The sequence below is a fragment of the Arachis ipaensis genome, chromosome B2 (assembly GCF_059453495.1).
Source record: "Arachis ipaensis isolate K30076 ecotype BB chromosome B2, ASM5945349v1, whole genome shotgun sequence".
NCBI classification, from domain to species: domain Eukaryota; kingdom Viridiplantae; phylum Streptophyta; class Magnoliopsida; order Fabales; family Fabaceae; genus Arachis; species Arachis ipaensis.
The window spans coordinates 79,183,782-79,197,212 of NC_142437.1; the positions used below are offsets into that span (position 1 = coordinate 79,183,782).

Here is a 13,431-nt window from a genome sequence, read left to right on the forward strand (position 1 = left end):
GGAAAAGTCATGAGTTATGAATTATGATCAATACTAATGGGAAAAAACAAAAGATAATTAATAGCTAGTAGAGATTTAAACTTTGTAGAGGAAGCAAGCAATATAAATATTAAGTAAAAGTGATTAAACTAACAACTCTAAATATAAACCAAACATGACTACATGATAATTATAGATTTTTAATTTTTGTTTGAATCTTCTTGCTTATACTTATTGTAATTCCTGTAGCAGAGTTAATGGCATTATGCAGCATCAAGTTGTAGGGCTTTAGAATTAAATCCAACGCAAGTCGCATCCTTGTAGCATCATTAACCTAAAAAATATAAATATTTTAAGTTACTAATAAAACCATATACACAAGTAAATGTCTGAATCAGGTACTATTTATCTTTTTTTTTTCAAGCAAAAGAAAATTATATTTATTATATAACTATATGTCTTCTTGTAGTTTGTCTCCTTGGGAATTAATAACTTAAAATTGTCATGAGTTCCGCTAAATTTGTTTGTTGTTGCCAATATCGCATCACTACAAACATGAAACACATTAATCTTGTACCATTTTTTAAACTTTTAATAGATAGATAATGAGATATGTAACATTTTATTTGGTATAAATACATAGATTGCCATTTTAATATCTAAGTCATCCAAATTCATGTATGTAAGAGACTTAAATAAAACTGGGATCCACTGCAAAATAAAAAAATTGGTGGGATTATATTCGTATTTTAGGTAAAAAAAAACTGTTGTATTTTTTTATGACGGTAAAGTACTATTATATTTGTATTTGTTTTTGGTGTATTTGTATGCTTGTTTTGGAAACTTGACTCTTAGAGACTTGAAAGATGAACTTTTTTGGTGATTAAATCAAATAGCCCATTTCTTTGGTCAATTAAACTTTCAACGATTAAAGGAAGATTCCATTATTATTAGGCGTCTTTTTCCTTCCAGGTACTTGTATAAATGACACAATAGTGCCTTGAAATTTCTTTAGAAACCTGTTACTTTACAGGAATATACTCGAGTACTAAGGCCAACTTCGAATGAATATCATCCATAAATGCCCAATCTATATAATTACAGTAACAAGATGAAAGATAATTCTCTATTTGTGCTTTTCTTTCACTACACATCCCTTTCCTTGGTTAAACTTGGTGATACTTTCCTATAATTTAAATACAGATTCGTGAAAGGACCTCTTTGGAAGAGGACAATTCTATTTACTGATGTAATGTGTACAAGGTAAGCTAAAAAAGAGAACACCATCCTATTCCTAATAACTAATGCATTATTGCTAGGAATTTCACCGCAGTTCACTACCTTTTTTCTCCTAAATATTTCCTAGAATCAATTTTATAACTGTCGCACACTATAAATCATCGAGAACAGGGACTTAGCACCCAATCAAACATCTACTCCCAAGCTGCACCAACAAAGCAATGTTCACAGCAAAAAAAGAACAAGTTAATAAAGAAAGTTAACTTCTTTTGGATGCAACAAAAAATTCCTCAATGGCTTCTTTTGTGACCACATTCTGGACAAAAGTGATTGGAACATAAGAAGCTTCTGCCTTCAGCGATTAAAATACACAAAACAGAAGGCATAACCATTTTGTGCAATCCATCATTCTGCTTCAAATCTAACAAATGAAATATGGAATGCAAAGTAACTAATATGGAAGTATCAAATGAGGGCATATACTAATTTTTTCCAAAAACCTACACATCGCTCTTATCAATTAGTTTACATGAAACTTATAATGTTATATTTTTTATTTGAAGGAAAAAGAGAAGCTCAAAACTATAATAATAGGAAAGATTTTATCAATGTGCCTCCCTTCTTCTCTTCATTAGTAAGAGAATACTTGTAAAAATATAATCTTCAAAACAACAAACTTGATCCCACTAAGCATTGTTAGTAACATGAATTAATCATCATTATTAGTATCTACAATTTCAGTTTCTCATAAAGTTTTCTAAGCTCTTCCACCTCTTTCTACCCTTTTTAAAATACCTATGAGAATACGTAGCAATTTTTACAATTAACTAGATAGAATTAATTTGCTTATAAGGTAGTACAAATAATGCAACCACTTGGATCAAGAAAAAAGCAAACAGTGTAACAAGGACTATATTCAAATCAAGAATTTCAGAAACTTGTGTTTACTTGTAAGGTACCACCACTGCAGGTACATTCACAATCATCTGAGACAATAACAATTGTCCATGGGTCAAATACATTTTAGTGGAAGTCAACGACCTTGTCCCTGGATACATAATAAGAAGTCAAACTATTTCAACATAACCAACAAACTGAGTGAAGAGTAATAAGAGAATTTCTTTGGTGAAAAGTAGAATTGGATAATGAGCAAAGGTTTTTACTAAATTTATAAAGAACATGTGCATTGCATAATATATTTCTTTTGTGGGTTTTTTCTTTACTAAAAGAAGTAATATACCGTATAATTACCTGAGTAATAATTATGATTCTGTTTATAATATACATACCTATGGCTAGCATACTAAAAAAATAAACTAGATGGGGCACTTGCTCCATATGGACTTGATATCTGACCAACCTAAAGGTAGCAATTCCAATGTTACATTGAATAATCTTGAACAAGAAGAAATGAAAACGAGGTATAACATAGAAACATAAGACTGATGAGTATGAAAGAATTAACCTTCTCATGGTCCCAAATGTTTAGAAAGCCATCCTCAGTAGAGCTTCCAAACACAGAGGACTTGTCAGGACACCACTGAAGCATATGCATAATTGTAGGTTAATATTCACTGTAGAAAAATCTCCATAGCTGATCGTACACAAGAACTGCAAAATTAAAAGAAGCAACAAAAGGATGATCTCCTTGATACCCGTACACAGAGGATAGCTGCCTCATGGCCTTCAAATTTATATATAGGAGACCTAACTCCCCCACTGTTAAGCTTCCGGCGATCAAACATTTTGACTGTGTTGTTAGTAGAACTGAAGCCAAAGCAACAGAAAATCATAATGAAGATCCAAAAGTTTGATAAATTGTTCGGTATCTGAGGGAAAGGCCCCAACTTCTAAGTTAATTCCATTTATGGCAGTAGGATTGGTGCATGAATTATAAATCACACTTTTCACAACTCGTACCACTAACCAGCAAGTGCACTGGGTCGTCCAAGTAATACCTTATGTGAGTAAGGGTCGATCCCACGGAGATTGTCGGCTTGAAACAAGCTATGGTTATTTTGTAATTCTTAGTCAGCAAATTAATAATAAAAATGGTTGAGTTTATGAAAAGTAATTAACATAAAATAAATAATACTTGTTATGCAATAATGGAGAACTGATTGAGGTTTTGGAGATGCTCTGTCTTCTGAATCTCTGATTTTCTACTGTCTTTTTCTTCACGCACGCAGGTCTGCTTCCATGGAAAGCTGTATGTTGGTGGATCACCGTTGTCAATGGCTACCATCCATCCTCTCAGTGAAAATGGCCCAAATGAGCTGTCACCGCACGGCTAATTATCTGTCGGTTCTCACTCATGTTGAAATAGAATCCGTTGATTCTTTTGCGTCTGTCACTACGCCCAACACTCGTGAGTTTGAAGCTCGTCACAGTCATCCCTTCCCAGATCCTACTCGGAATACCACAGACAAGGTTTAGACTTTTCGGATCTCAGGAATGGCTGCCAATAATTCTAGCCTATACCACGAAGACTCTGATCACGAACCAGGACGCTAAGAGATACACATTCAAGCTAGTGCAGATAGAACGGAGGTGGTTGTCAGGCACGCGTTCATAGGTGAGAATGATGATGAGTGTCACAGATCATCACATTCATCAGGGTAAAGTATGAGTGAATATCTTAGAATAGAAACAAGCGTGATTGAATGAAAAACAATAGTAATTGCATTAATTCATCGAAACACAGCAGAGCTCCTCACCCCCAATCATGGAGTTTAGAGACTCATGTCGTAGAGATAAAATGTAAAACATGAAAATGTCATGAGGTACATAGTAAGTCTCTAAAAGTAGTTTTTATACTAAACTAGTGACCTAGGTTTACAGAAAATGAGTAAACTAAGATAGATAATGTAGAAATCCACTTCTGGGGCCCACTTGGTGTGTGCTTGGCCTGAGCATTGATCTGTACACGTGTAGAGGCTTCTCTTGGAGTTAAATACCAGGTTGCAGCCTGTTTGTGGCGTTTAACTCTGGTTTGTAACCTGTTTCTGGCATTTAACTTCAGAATAGGGCAAGAAGTTGGCGTTTGAACGCCAATTTGCGTCGTCAAAACTCAAGCAAAGTATGGACTATTATATATTTCTGGAAAGCCCTGGATGTCTACTTTCCAACGCAATTAAGAGCACGCCAATTGGGTTTCTGTAGCTCTAGAAAATCTATTTCGAGTGCAGGGAGGTCAGAATCCAACAGCATCTGCAGTCCTTTTTCAGCCTCTGAATAAGATTTTTGCTCAGGTCCCTCAATTTCAACCAGAAAATACCTAAAATCATAGAAAAATACACAAAGTCAAAATAAAGTCCAGAAATATAAATTTTTCATAAAAACTAATAAAAACATAGTAAAAACTAACTAAATCATACTAAAAACTACCTAAAAACAATGCCAAAAAGCGTATAAATTATCCGCTCATCAAAGATGTATAACGAAAATGCAAAAATTAATTAAAAGAATTAGATGAAAGAAATATAAATTGTAATTCAAGTTTATTTAAATGCACATGCAGCTAGTTAATACCTGATAGCATGGAAACTTGTCTCTCAACAATTTTCCTTCGGCAAGTATACCGAATTGTCGTCAAGTAAAAACTCACAATAGAGTGAGGTCGAATCCCATAGGGATTAATTGGTCAAGCAACTTTAATTAGAGGAATGTTCTAGTTGAGCGAAGCAGAATTTGGTTTGAGAGTTGCAGGAAATTAAATGGCGGGAAAGTAAATAGCAGAAAATGTAAATTGCTAGAAATAAAGAGCTGAATGTAAATGGCGGAAAGTAAATTGCAGAATCTTAAATGGGAATGGGGAAGATCAGAAATGGGAATTCATTGGTCTTAGGAGATGTTGCATTCTCCGGATCAAGTTCCTTTTCATCTCTTCCTCAATCAATGCGTTCATTGATCTCCTTGGCAATCTTAAGTGATCAAATTACAATTCCTTGTAATTCAATCTCTCAAATCTTGATCAATAGCCAATTCCTTGGTCAATTGCTCATGAGAAGAGATGAAGTATGGTCACTGATTATACCACATGCATTCCCAAATCAAGTGTTGGTAAGATTATAGTCACATTACCCAACCAAACCCAATTTGGTCCAACATGAGAAAGCATTTCTAGCATGATCTCTTTATTCCTCTTCCAAGGTTTAGAAGAGATCCAAGTATGAATAGCTTCTTTTCCAAGATAACTACCCAATTAGATGAAGATTGAAAGCTTTCTAGTAAAATCAAGAGAAAAGATAGAAGAAGAGTAATGAAAATTAGTATTGATCCATCAAATTACAACAGAGCTCCCTAACCCAATGAAAGGGGTTTAGTTGTTCATAGCTCTGGAAATGGAAAACAAAGATGGAGAATACATTATGAAAACTAGAACTAGAAGTACAGAGAAAGTAAATTATACAGAGAGTAGTTCCCAATTTCCAATTCCCCAAAAAGCTCCTTTCTAATTCAAAACTACCCCTATATATACTACTCTTCTGATCTTCTAGTTGGTTCTTCAAGTCTTGGATATGGGCCTTTGGATCTTGAGTTTGAAGCAGTTATCTGCCACAGTGGGCTTAGCTTTACTTGCAGAGAGAAAGTGTGGAGTAGGCAGGGTGTTTAGCTCAGGACGTTAGTGGCGTTAACGTTAAGTGAGAGTGTGGGTTCGAGAACGTTAGTGGCAATCACCTTTTTCACTAACGTTCCTCACCCAAGGATAATCCATGTTAACTTCAACGTTAGTGGTACCAACGTGACCACTAACGTTGCCTCTTGATCCTTCGCACTCGTTATTGGGACTCACCTTTTCCAATAACATTGAGAGACTTCCCTTCCCCCTACGTTAGAGTCCACGTTAACTTAGTTAACGTGGCTCTTAACGTAAGCTTGCCAATCCTTCGAGAACGTTAGTGACACTTACCTTTGTCACTAACGTTCCAATGTGCCCCTACTTCCCACGTTAGAGTCCACGTTAACTAGGTTAACGTGGCTTCTAATGTAGTAATGCTAGCCATCTCCAACGTTAGTGACAAAGGTGAGTGTTACTAACGTTGGTTCATCATCTCTCTTATCCACGTTAGCTTCCACGTTAACTAAGTTAACGTGGAAGTTAACGTTGCTCATAGTGGCTTGTGTGGGTTCACCCCAACGTTAGTGACAAAGGTAAGTGTCACTAACGTTGGCGATCACATGCTTTCTCCACGTTAGCTTCCACGTTAACTAAGTTAACGTGGGAGTTAACGTGGCTCATTGTGGCTTGGCCAACGTTAGTGACAAAGGTGAGTGTCACTAACATTGGCTTCTCTTTTGCTTCCCAATGTTAGAGTCCACGTTAACTAAGTTAACGTGGCTCTTAACGTGGCCACTTATGAGCTTGGCCCAATGTTAGTGACAAAGGTGAGTGTCACTAACGTTGGCTCCAGTTTCTTTCTTCCACGTTAGAGTTCACGTTAACTTAGTTAACGTGACTCTTAACGTGGGCTATGATGGCTTCGAGGACGTTATTGGCGATTACTTTTCTCATTAACGTTGTAAGCTAGTTCCCATTCCACGTTGGTGGTCACGTTAGTTAGACTAACGTGGCTGCCAACGTGGCTCTTTCTTGCTTCCTTTGTCCTGAAATCAAGCAATACAGTGCATCAAAGTTCTAATCCACATCATGAGACATGCATCATCCAATTTGTCATCTAATTCATGCATAATTCTCATGAAATCATTCAAAATTCACAATGTTTGCTTGAATCATGGTGTGAATGCAATTCTACCCAAAACTTGCTTATTTCCTAAGAAAATGCATGAAACTACCCTAAAACAGTAAGGAAAAGGTCAGTGAAACTGGCCAAAATGCCCTGGCATCAATACCTAGTCAGAATGAAATTTATATCATGAGGATTCCAATCAACACAATGAATATCTTCATCATGTGCCTTGTTGACCTGTTTAAGAAATAAACATGAAAAGAAAGGGAAAATGCAACAACATAGTCACACATACTAAATAGGTAATATTCATAATGGTATTTAAATCATGAAATATTGAATAAGAATTACCAAAATGCAATTTATGCAAAATGAAATTTACATAATAAGTTGTATTCCAGTATTTTTCAAAATCTACCACCAAGGATTAGGGCATAACAGTTCACAGGCTGCCAAAACCTTGATGCACCAAAATCAGATTCGACAATCATCAACACCAAGGGATTTTGCAACAGATAAACGATGGTGATCGACATCCACTATGAAGTTAACCAAAAGTATTACAATATTCTAGATTCTAGAACATGGCCAATTTTATATGATTTTTCCTTCACGGTACTGACTATAGTGCATTTTGCATCGGCATTTTTCTTGTTTGTTTTTCTTGGAAATCTTCCAAAGTGATTTTCAAGTCTTTTCTTATTTTTTATATTGACTGCAACTCTGCATTGACACCATAGGTTTCTTACCTAGAAAATTTATACTTTTTTCTAGAAACGTGACATTACAGGTACAATAAACCACTCCAGGCTTATGTACGTGCTGTAACTAAGGAGACTCTTTGGGCATTAAGACACTAGGAGATGATTTTGACCTAAATAAACTCTAATCAAAGTCAAAATGAACTCAAGCAAATCATCCAGACTTGATCGCAATTTTCAAAGAGAAAAATTTGGAATATTACTGGCAAACCAGCTGAATTAGCGAATTACCAAAATGGATATAATTCAAGTATAGTGACAAAATGAGAAATTATTTTGCAATTCAATATTTTGCAGAAGTTGCACGAAGAAAATGAGAAATTATTTGATAAATTAACAGAAAAAAAGTCTTTGCTGAGGAACCTAGATGATGTTGGCAAAGAAATGCAAGTAAACGACGAGAGCGGTGCCGTGAACTGCAGCGGCGACGGAGCCGACGATGCCGTGAGAAAAAGTCTTTGCTGGAGGACTTGGATTCTTCTTCTTCTTTATCCAGACGGAGAGGAGAATGAAGGAGAACCACAAGGCGGCTACTGGTGCGTGCTGCTACTGCATGAAGACCGACAGAGAGGGAGCACGGCTACGAGGAAGGGAGAAGGTGAGGATAGACTGCTGCTGTCCGGATAGGAATTAGGGGTGAGGTTACTCTTTATTAGTAGTGGACTGGTATACAATGATAAAGAACAATTTTTCAGATATGTTCTTTTTTTATGAAAGGGATAGGAGAAATTAGATTAAGGTTAATGAGAAACAAAGCAATTGTTTAGTATATATGAATAATGAAATATATTTTGGTTTTAATTTTTAAATTGATTCAGATTTAAAAATATAGAGTAAGGTAACAATTATGTTCCTGAAGATTTCGACTTTGGACAAATTAGTCTCTAAAGATAAAAAAGTATCAATTTGGTCCTCCAAGATAGCAAACGGTGGACACATGATGTCCTTCTATCAATTCATCAACTAAAACCTAACGATAATACTTATATATACTGTTAATTACTCTGACATGTCTATCTATGAAAGATAGTAATGTAAATAATAACTTTTGGGGCAAAACTTCATTTATTTTGATAAGATTTGTGATAAATAGAGAGCAGTTGATAAAGAATATATGAAAATTCAAAAGATAATAAACGTTTCAATGTCCAAAACTACATCATTTTTCTGCTCATGCGATAGTAACGAGACATGCACCACTGTAAATAACGAAATACATTGACAATTCAGTTTCTTTTTGCACTATTTATTGACAGAAGGACATACATGTCCACCGTTTGTTATCTTGGAGGACCTAATTGATTCTTTTTTTTCTTCAAAGACAAATTAGTCAAAGATCAACATCTTCGAGGATCTAATTATCATTTTACTCAAACATATATAAAATCAAAATTAATTAAATTTTGACTGAATTAAAAGGATTAGGTAATTTTTATCTAATATAAAAAAATGATATTTAAATTTTTTTGTAACATTAAATAAAAAAATTTTATTTTTATTAAAGTATAAGGGTAGTTTAATAAAAGTATTGATATGATATATATTTAAAAAAAAATAATTACTAACATGAAAAATATAATCTACATCACATGTTTTAATTTGTCCACCATTTTATCGTACCGGTACGTATGAATTTATCATCGTACCAATGCAAAACACCATGAATAAATGATTATTGATTTAGGGTGTGTTTGGGGTTCATGTTGAGGAAGAAAGAAGCTCGTTTGAGTGTCTTTAATGCCCCATCTTTATGTTTGGCAACTTTTTAAAACACTGAACCCAGAAGTGCTTTCACTTCTGAACGTATGTTTACGAGAAGCTAAAAATTCTAACTTCTGCGTTCACGTTGGGAAAGGTTAATTACAATTGAGAAATTAGATAAAATATTTATTCCTTTTCTATCAATCCTACCCTTCATCTTCTTCTATAAAAAGGATGCAAGTAACCATATAACTTTTACAGTAGTTCTTTGTGTATGTTTTTCGTTCCATTTTTTTTTCATCAAAATCTTTCAGATTTGTTTCAATCACTGCCAAGGTAAATATTTTAATTTTTTAATTATTTTTAGAATTCTCTTTCATATTTTGATTTTTATATTTTTTTATTGTATTTTTTATTTATATGATAAATATTTTTTATATTATTCTTTTTTTGTTCTGATGTTATTTTTTTAGTGTTCTGACGTTATATTTTTATTGTATTTTTTTATTCATATGAAAACTATTATTGATATAAATTCTTATCATTATTAATTTTTATGATATTTTTATTATTTTTTGTTTATATAAATTTTTTCTATTCTTTATTGTACTATATTTATGTTGTGTATAAAACTTTTTATTTTTTATTTAGTTTTTTCATATGAATTTTATTTATTTTTTATTGTATTTTTTTTCATATGATATGTGTTGTTGGTTATAATTATTATATTCTATGTTTGTACGATTTTTTTTTTTGTTTTTTTTTTTTCGTTTTTATTGTACTTCTTACTGTACTTTATTTTTTTTATTATATACTAATTATAAGTAACAAAATAGTCACTAATAATAAAAATTTATAATCTAAAATGATACTAAATTAAAGAGTACTAGCGGTACTAAAACAATTATAGAACATTATTTTTTTTGTTTAACATTATAAAATATATAGTACTCCCTTTAGTGGTTTTATGTATTAAAATATATTTGGTCAATTTTTATATGTTACTTTAATTTAGTAAGTAAATATTATTTTTATTATAAAATAAATTAATAAGATTTATTCAAATATCTAAAGTAAAATGATAAGATAATATAAAAAATTATTTAAATTAATGTTTCTTTTAGTAATTTTTCATCTAAAAGTGATTTTGAGTAGTATAATCCAAACAACATTTATTTTACTATAATCCATTTTGATATAAAAATTGCCAAATATAAAAACAGCAAGGATATTGCCTGCTGTCAGAAATCAACACTTGTTGCTGCTAATTTGCAGTGCAATTGCCATGGGGGTACGACGATCATGTGAAAATGTGTATTTAATTAATCGATTTTATTAATTAAAGAGTAATTACTTAAATCAGTTCCTAAAGATTCTAAAAGTGGACATTTTAGTCCTCAAGAAAAATTAATACACAAATCAATCTCCAAAGTTTTACCCTGGCAGATAAATCAGTCCCAGTTCATTTTTCGACAGAGTAATTACCTAAATCAGTCCCCAAGAATTTTAAAAACGGACATTTTAGTCTCCAAAAAAATTAATATACAGATCAATCTTCAATATTTTTTTCTGTTAGACATAACAATCCTCTGTCCAAACAAATAAAATAAAATTATTATTATTATTATTATTATTATTATTATTATTATTATTATTATTATTATTATTATTATTATTATTATTATTATTATTAATTGCTAATAATATTGCACCGTAATTTTTTGTATTTTTTGAACAAAAGTAATAATAAATATATTCATTATATTTTTATGTATGTATTTATAACACACACACATACACACACACACACACACACACACACACACACACACACACACACACACACATATAGTCACTAAATAATAATAATAATAATTGTTACGTGGGTAACCTGAGATAAATGGATTGGGCTTGAAGGATAGGCCCAAACGTTAGAAGAAAGTCGTCTCTGACTTGTTTTACGCCTGGGAGCCGCCGTTCGAGTTGTGTATGTGAGAGAATGAGGGGGTGGTATGATAAACCCCGATTTTGTGGTTTATCTTATGCTTATTTTGGGGAATTTTATCAACATTTCTCACACTTATTCACAAGAAATGCATGATTTTGTGTTCACTTCCCAATATTGCTCCATGATGGAAAACATGCTTATTTTGCCTTAAAATTGCCATATTTTAATTCTCTTCTATTGCCATTCGATGCCGTGATGTATTTGTTGAGTAATTTCAGGAATTATAGGATAGGAATGACTTAGAAGAGAGGGAGAAAGCTTGTACAAAAAGGGAGGAACATGAAGAATTGAAATCTTGGGAAAAGCAGCATCGACGCGCTCGCGCACTCCACGCGCACGCGTGGACGGGATTGGCTGGAAGCGGCGCGCAAGGATGGACGCATCCGCGCGGATCAAAAAATTTCTATCGACGCACACGCGCACTTGGTGCGTACGAATGGATCACAAAAGCAATCGGCACGCGCGCACGCATGGAAAGCTGCACGTGACCTCATTAAAGGAAATCGTGCCTGGCGATTTCTGAGGCTCATTAGGCCCAATTTCAAGCTGTTTCTGCATGGAAAAGACCCAAGGATGCTAGGGGGAAAAGGGGGATCACTCATTTTACACTAGGACATAATTTTTAGTTAGTTTTTGGTTCTTTTGTTATTCTAGAGGGAGAAACCCTTGTTCCTCTCTAGATCTAGTTTTAATTTGATCTTCTCTTGTTGATTTGTGACTTGGATCTTGTTAATTACTAATTTTAATTGTTCAATTTGAATTCCTTGTTACAATTTTTCTTATATCTTGTGATAGTTTATGAATTCTTGTCAATTGTCATTTTATACCCATTTCATGAATGATGTGAATCTTGACTTGTTGATGTTACATTGATGATTTCTATGTTTAGCTTTGTTGTTTGGATGATCATATGTTGATAATTGTTAGTGGGTACTTGTAGATTTCACTTTAATTGCTTTTTTGAACATGTCTTTTGTTAATGCTTACCAATTGTTTGATGAATTGTTTACTTTGATTATGGAGTAGTCTTCTTTACTCTTGGCCTAGGTCAAGAGAATTGGGTAAACTTGAGTCATTGGGTCTAACGGATTTGATGATTTGGGAGCCCTAGGTGGTCAATTTGATACTCATTGACGCCAACCCACTACTAATCTAATTAGTAGGTAGGTTAGGACTTATGGGTTGATGTGATCAAAGCCATTTGACGTACTTCAAGTCTAGGAGTAGATATCACATACTTAAGACTTTGAGAGTAGACTTAATGAGCTTGGTTCCTCATAATTGTCAAGATATGGTTGTTAGACAAGGATGGTGGCCCCAATTCCCAAGCCTAGCCAAGAGTTGCTTTTATTATTCATATTTGAAATTCAATTTCCTCAACCAATTGCTTTAGTTGTAGTTACTTGTTTGGGTTATAATAGAATTAAGTGGAATGTTGTTTATTCATTGAAGTTGCTCATGTTTTGCTTAGTTAATTGAACTAGTTATTGCATTTTAAGATTACTTGCTTGTTAATATTCCCATTTATTTTCATGCTCATAACTCACAACCCCGGATTTCTAACCAATGTTGAAGCACATGTTTGCCCATTTCTTGTGAGACGACCCGAGGTTTGAATACTTCGGTTATTTCTATTGGGGTTGAACTTGTGACAACCAGATCCCTCTTCTAAATTTGACCCCCGAGGATTGTTGTTGGTAGAGCTATACTTGCAACGCGACCTTATTGGAGAAAAATCTTTACCAATACACCCTTGGGGCACGTGTCAAATTTTTGGCGCTGTTGCCGGGGAACAGTTGCAACATGTGCCTTGATATTGGTTATGTGAATATGTGAATATTGTAGATAGTTTACTTCTTTCAATACTTAGCCATAGTTTAGATTTCTTTTACATTTGTGCTATGACCTTCAAGTTTGATAACTCGGTCTCAACCGAATTCTAGCTTAGCCAATTTTGATCCCGAGATCGAAGGAACTTTGTTACACACTCGGCAAGCTAGACGGCAGTTGAATTACACGCCTAGTACTTCGGCCTCTCTTGAGGAAAATACCG

The 13,431-nt window shown here is 33.7% G+C and overlaps 1 protein-coding gene across 1 annotated transcript; it reads right to left on the bottom strand.

Annotated features, from left to right (window-relative positions):
• Positions 1-2,521: 2,521 nt before the first annotated feature.
• Positions 2,522-7,221, bottom strand: LOC148574534 (WD-40 repeat-containing protein MSI4-like). The gene is made up of 5 exons (XM_088505911.1): positions 7,204-7,221; positions 7,072-7,145; positions 2,874-2,985; positions 2,684-2,758; positions 2,522-2,578 (listed from the first exon to the last, which is right to left on the bottom strand). Exons 1-5 carry the CDS (start codon positions 7,219-7,221, stop codon positions 2,522-2,524), a joined length of 336 nt encoding a protein of 111 aa, XP_088362037.1.
• Between the last annotated feature and the right edge of the window lie 6,210 nt (positions 7,222-13,431).

Excerpts from the sequence above, each read along its gene's own strand:
- LOC148574534 (XM_088505911.1), bottom strand. Across the intron at positions 2,986-7,071 it reads ATAAATTTCATTCTGACTAG|TTCTACTAACAACACAGTCA; the intron begins GTATTGATGCCA and ends CTTTGGCTTCAG. Across the intron at positions 2,579-2,683 it reads ACATTTGGGACCATGAGAAG|GTTGGTCAGATATCAAGTCC; the intron begins GTTAATTCTTTC and ends TGCTACCTTTAG.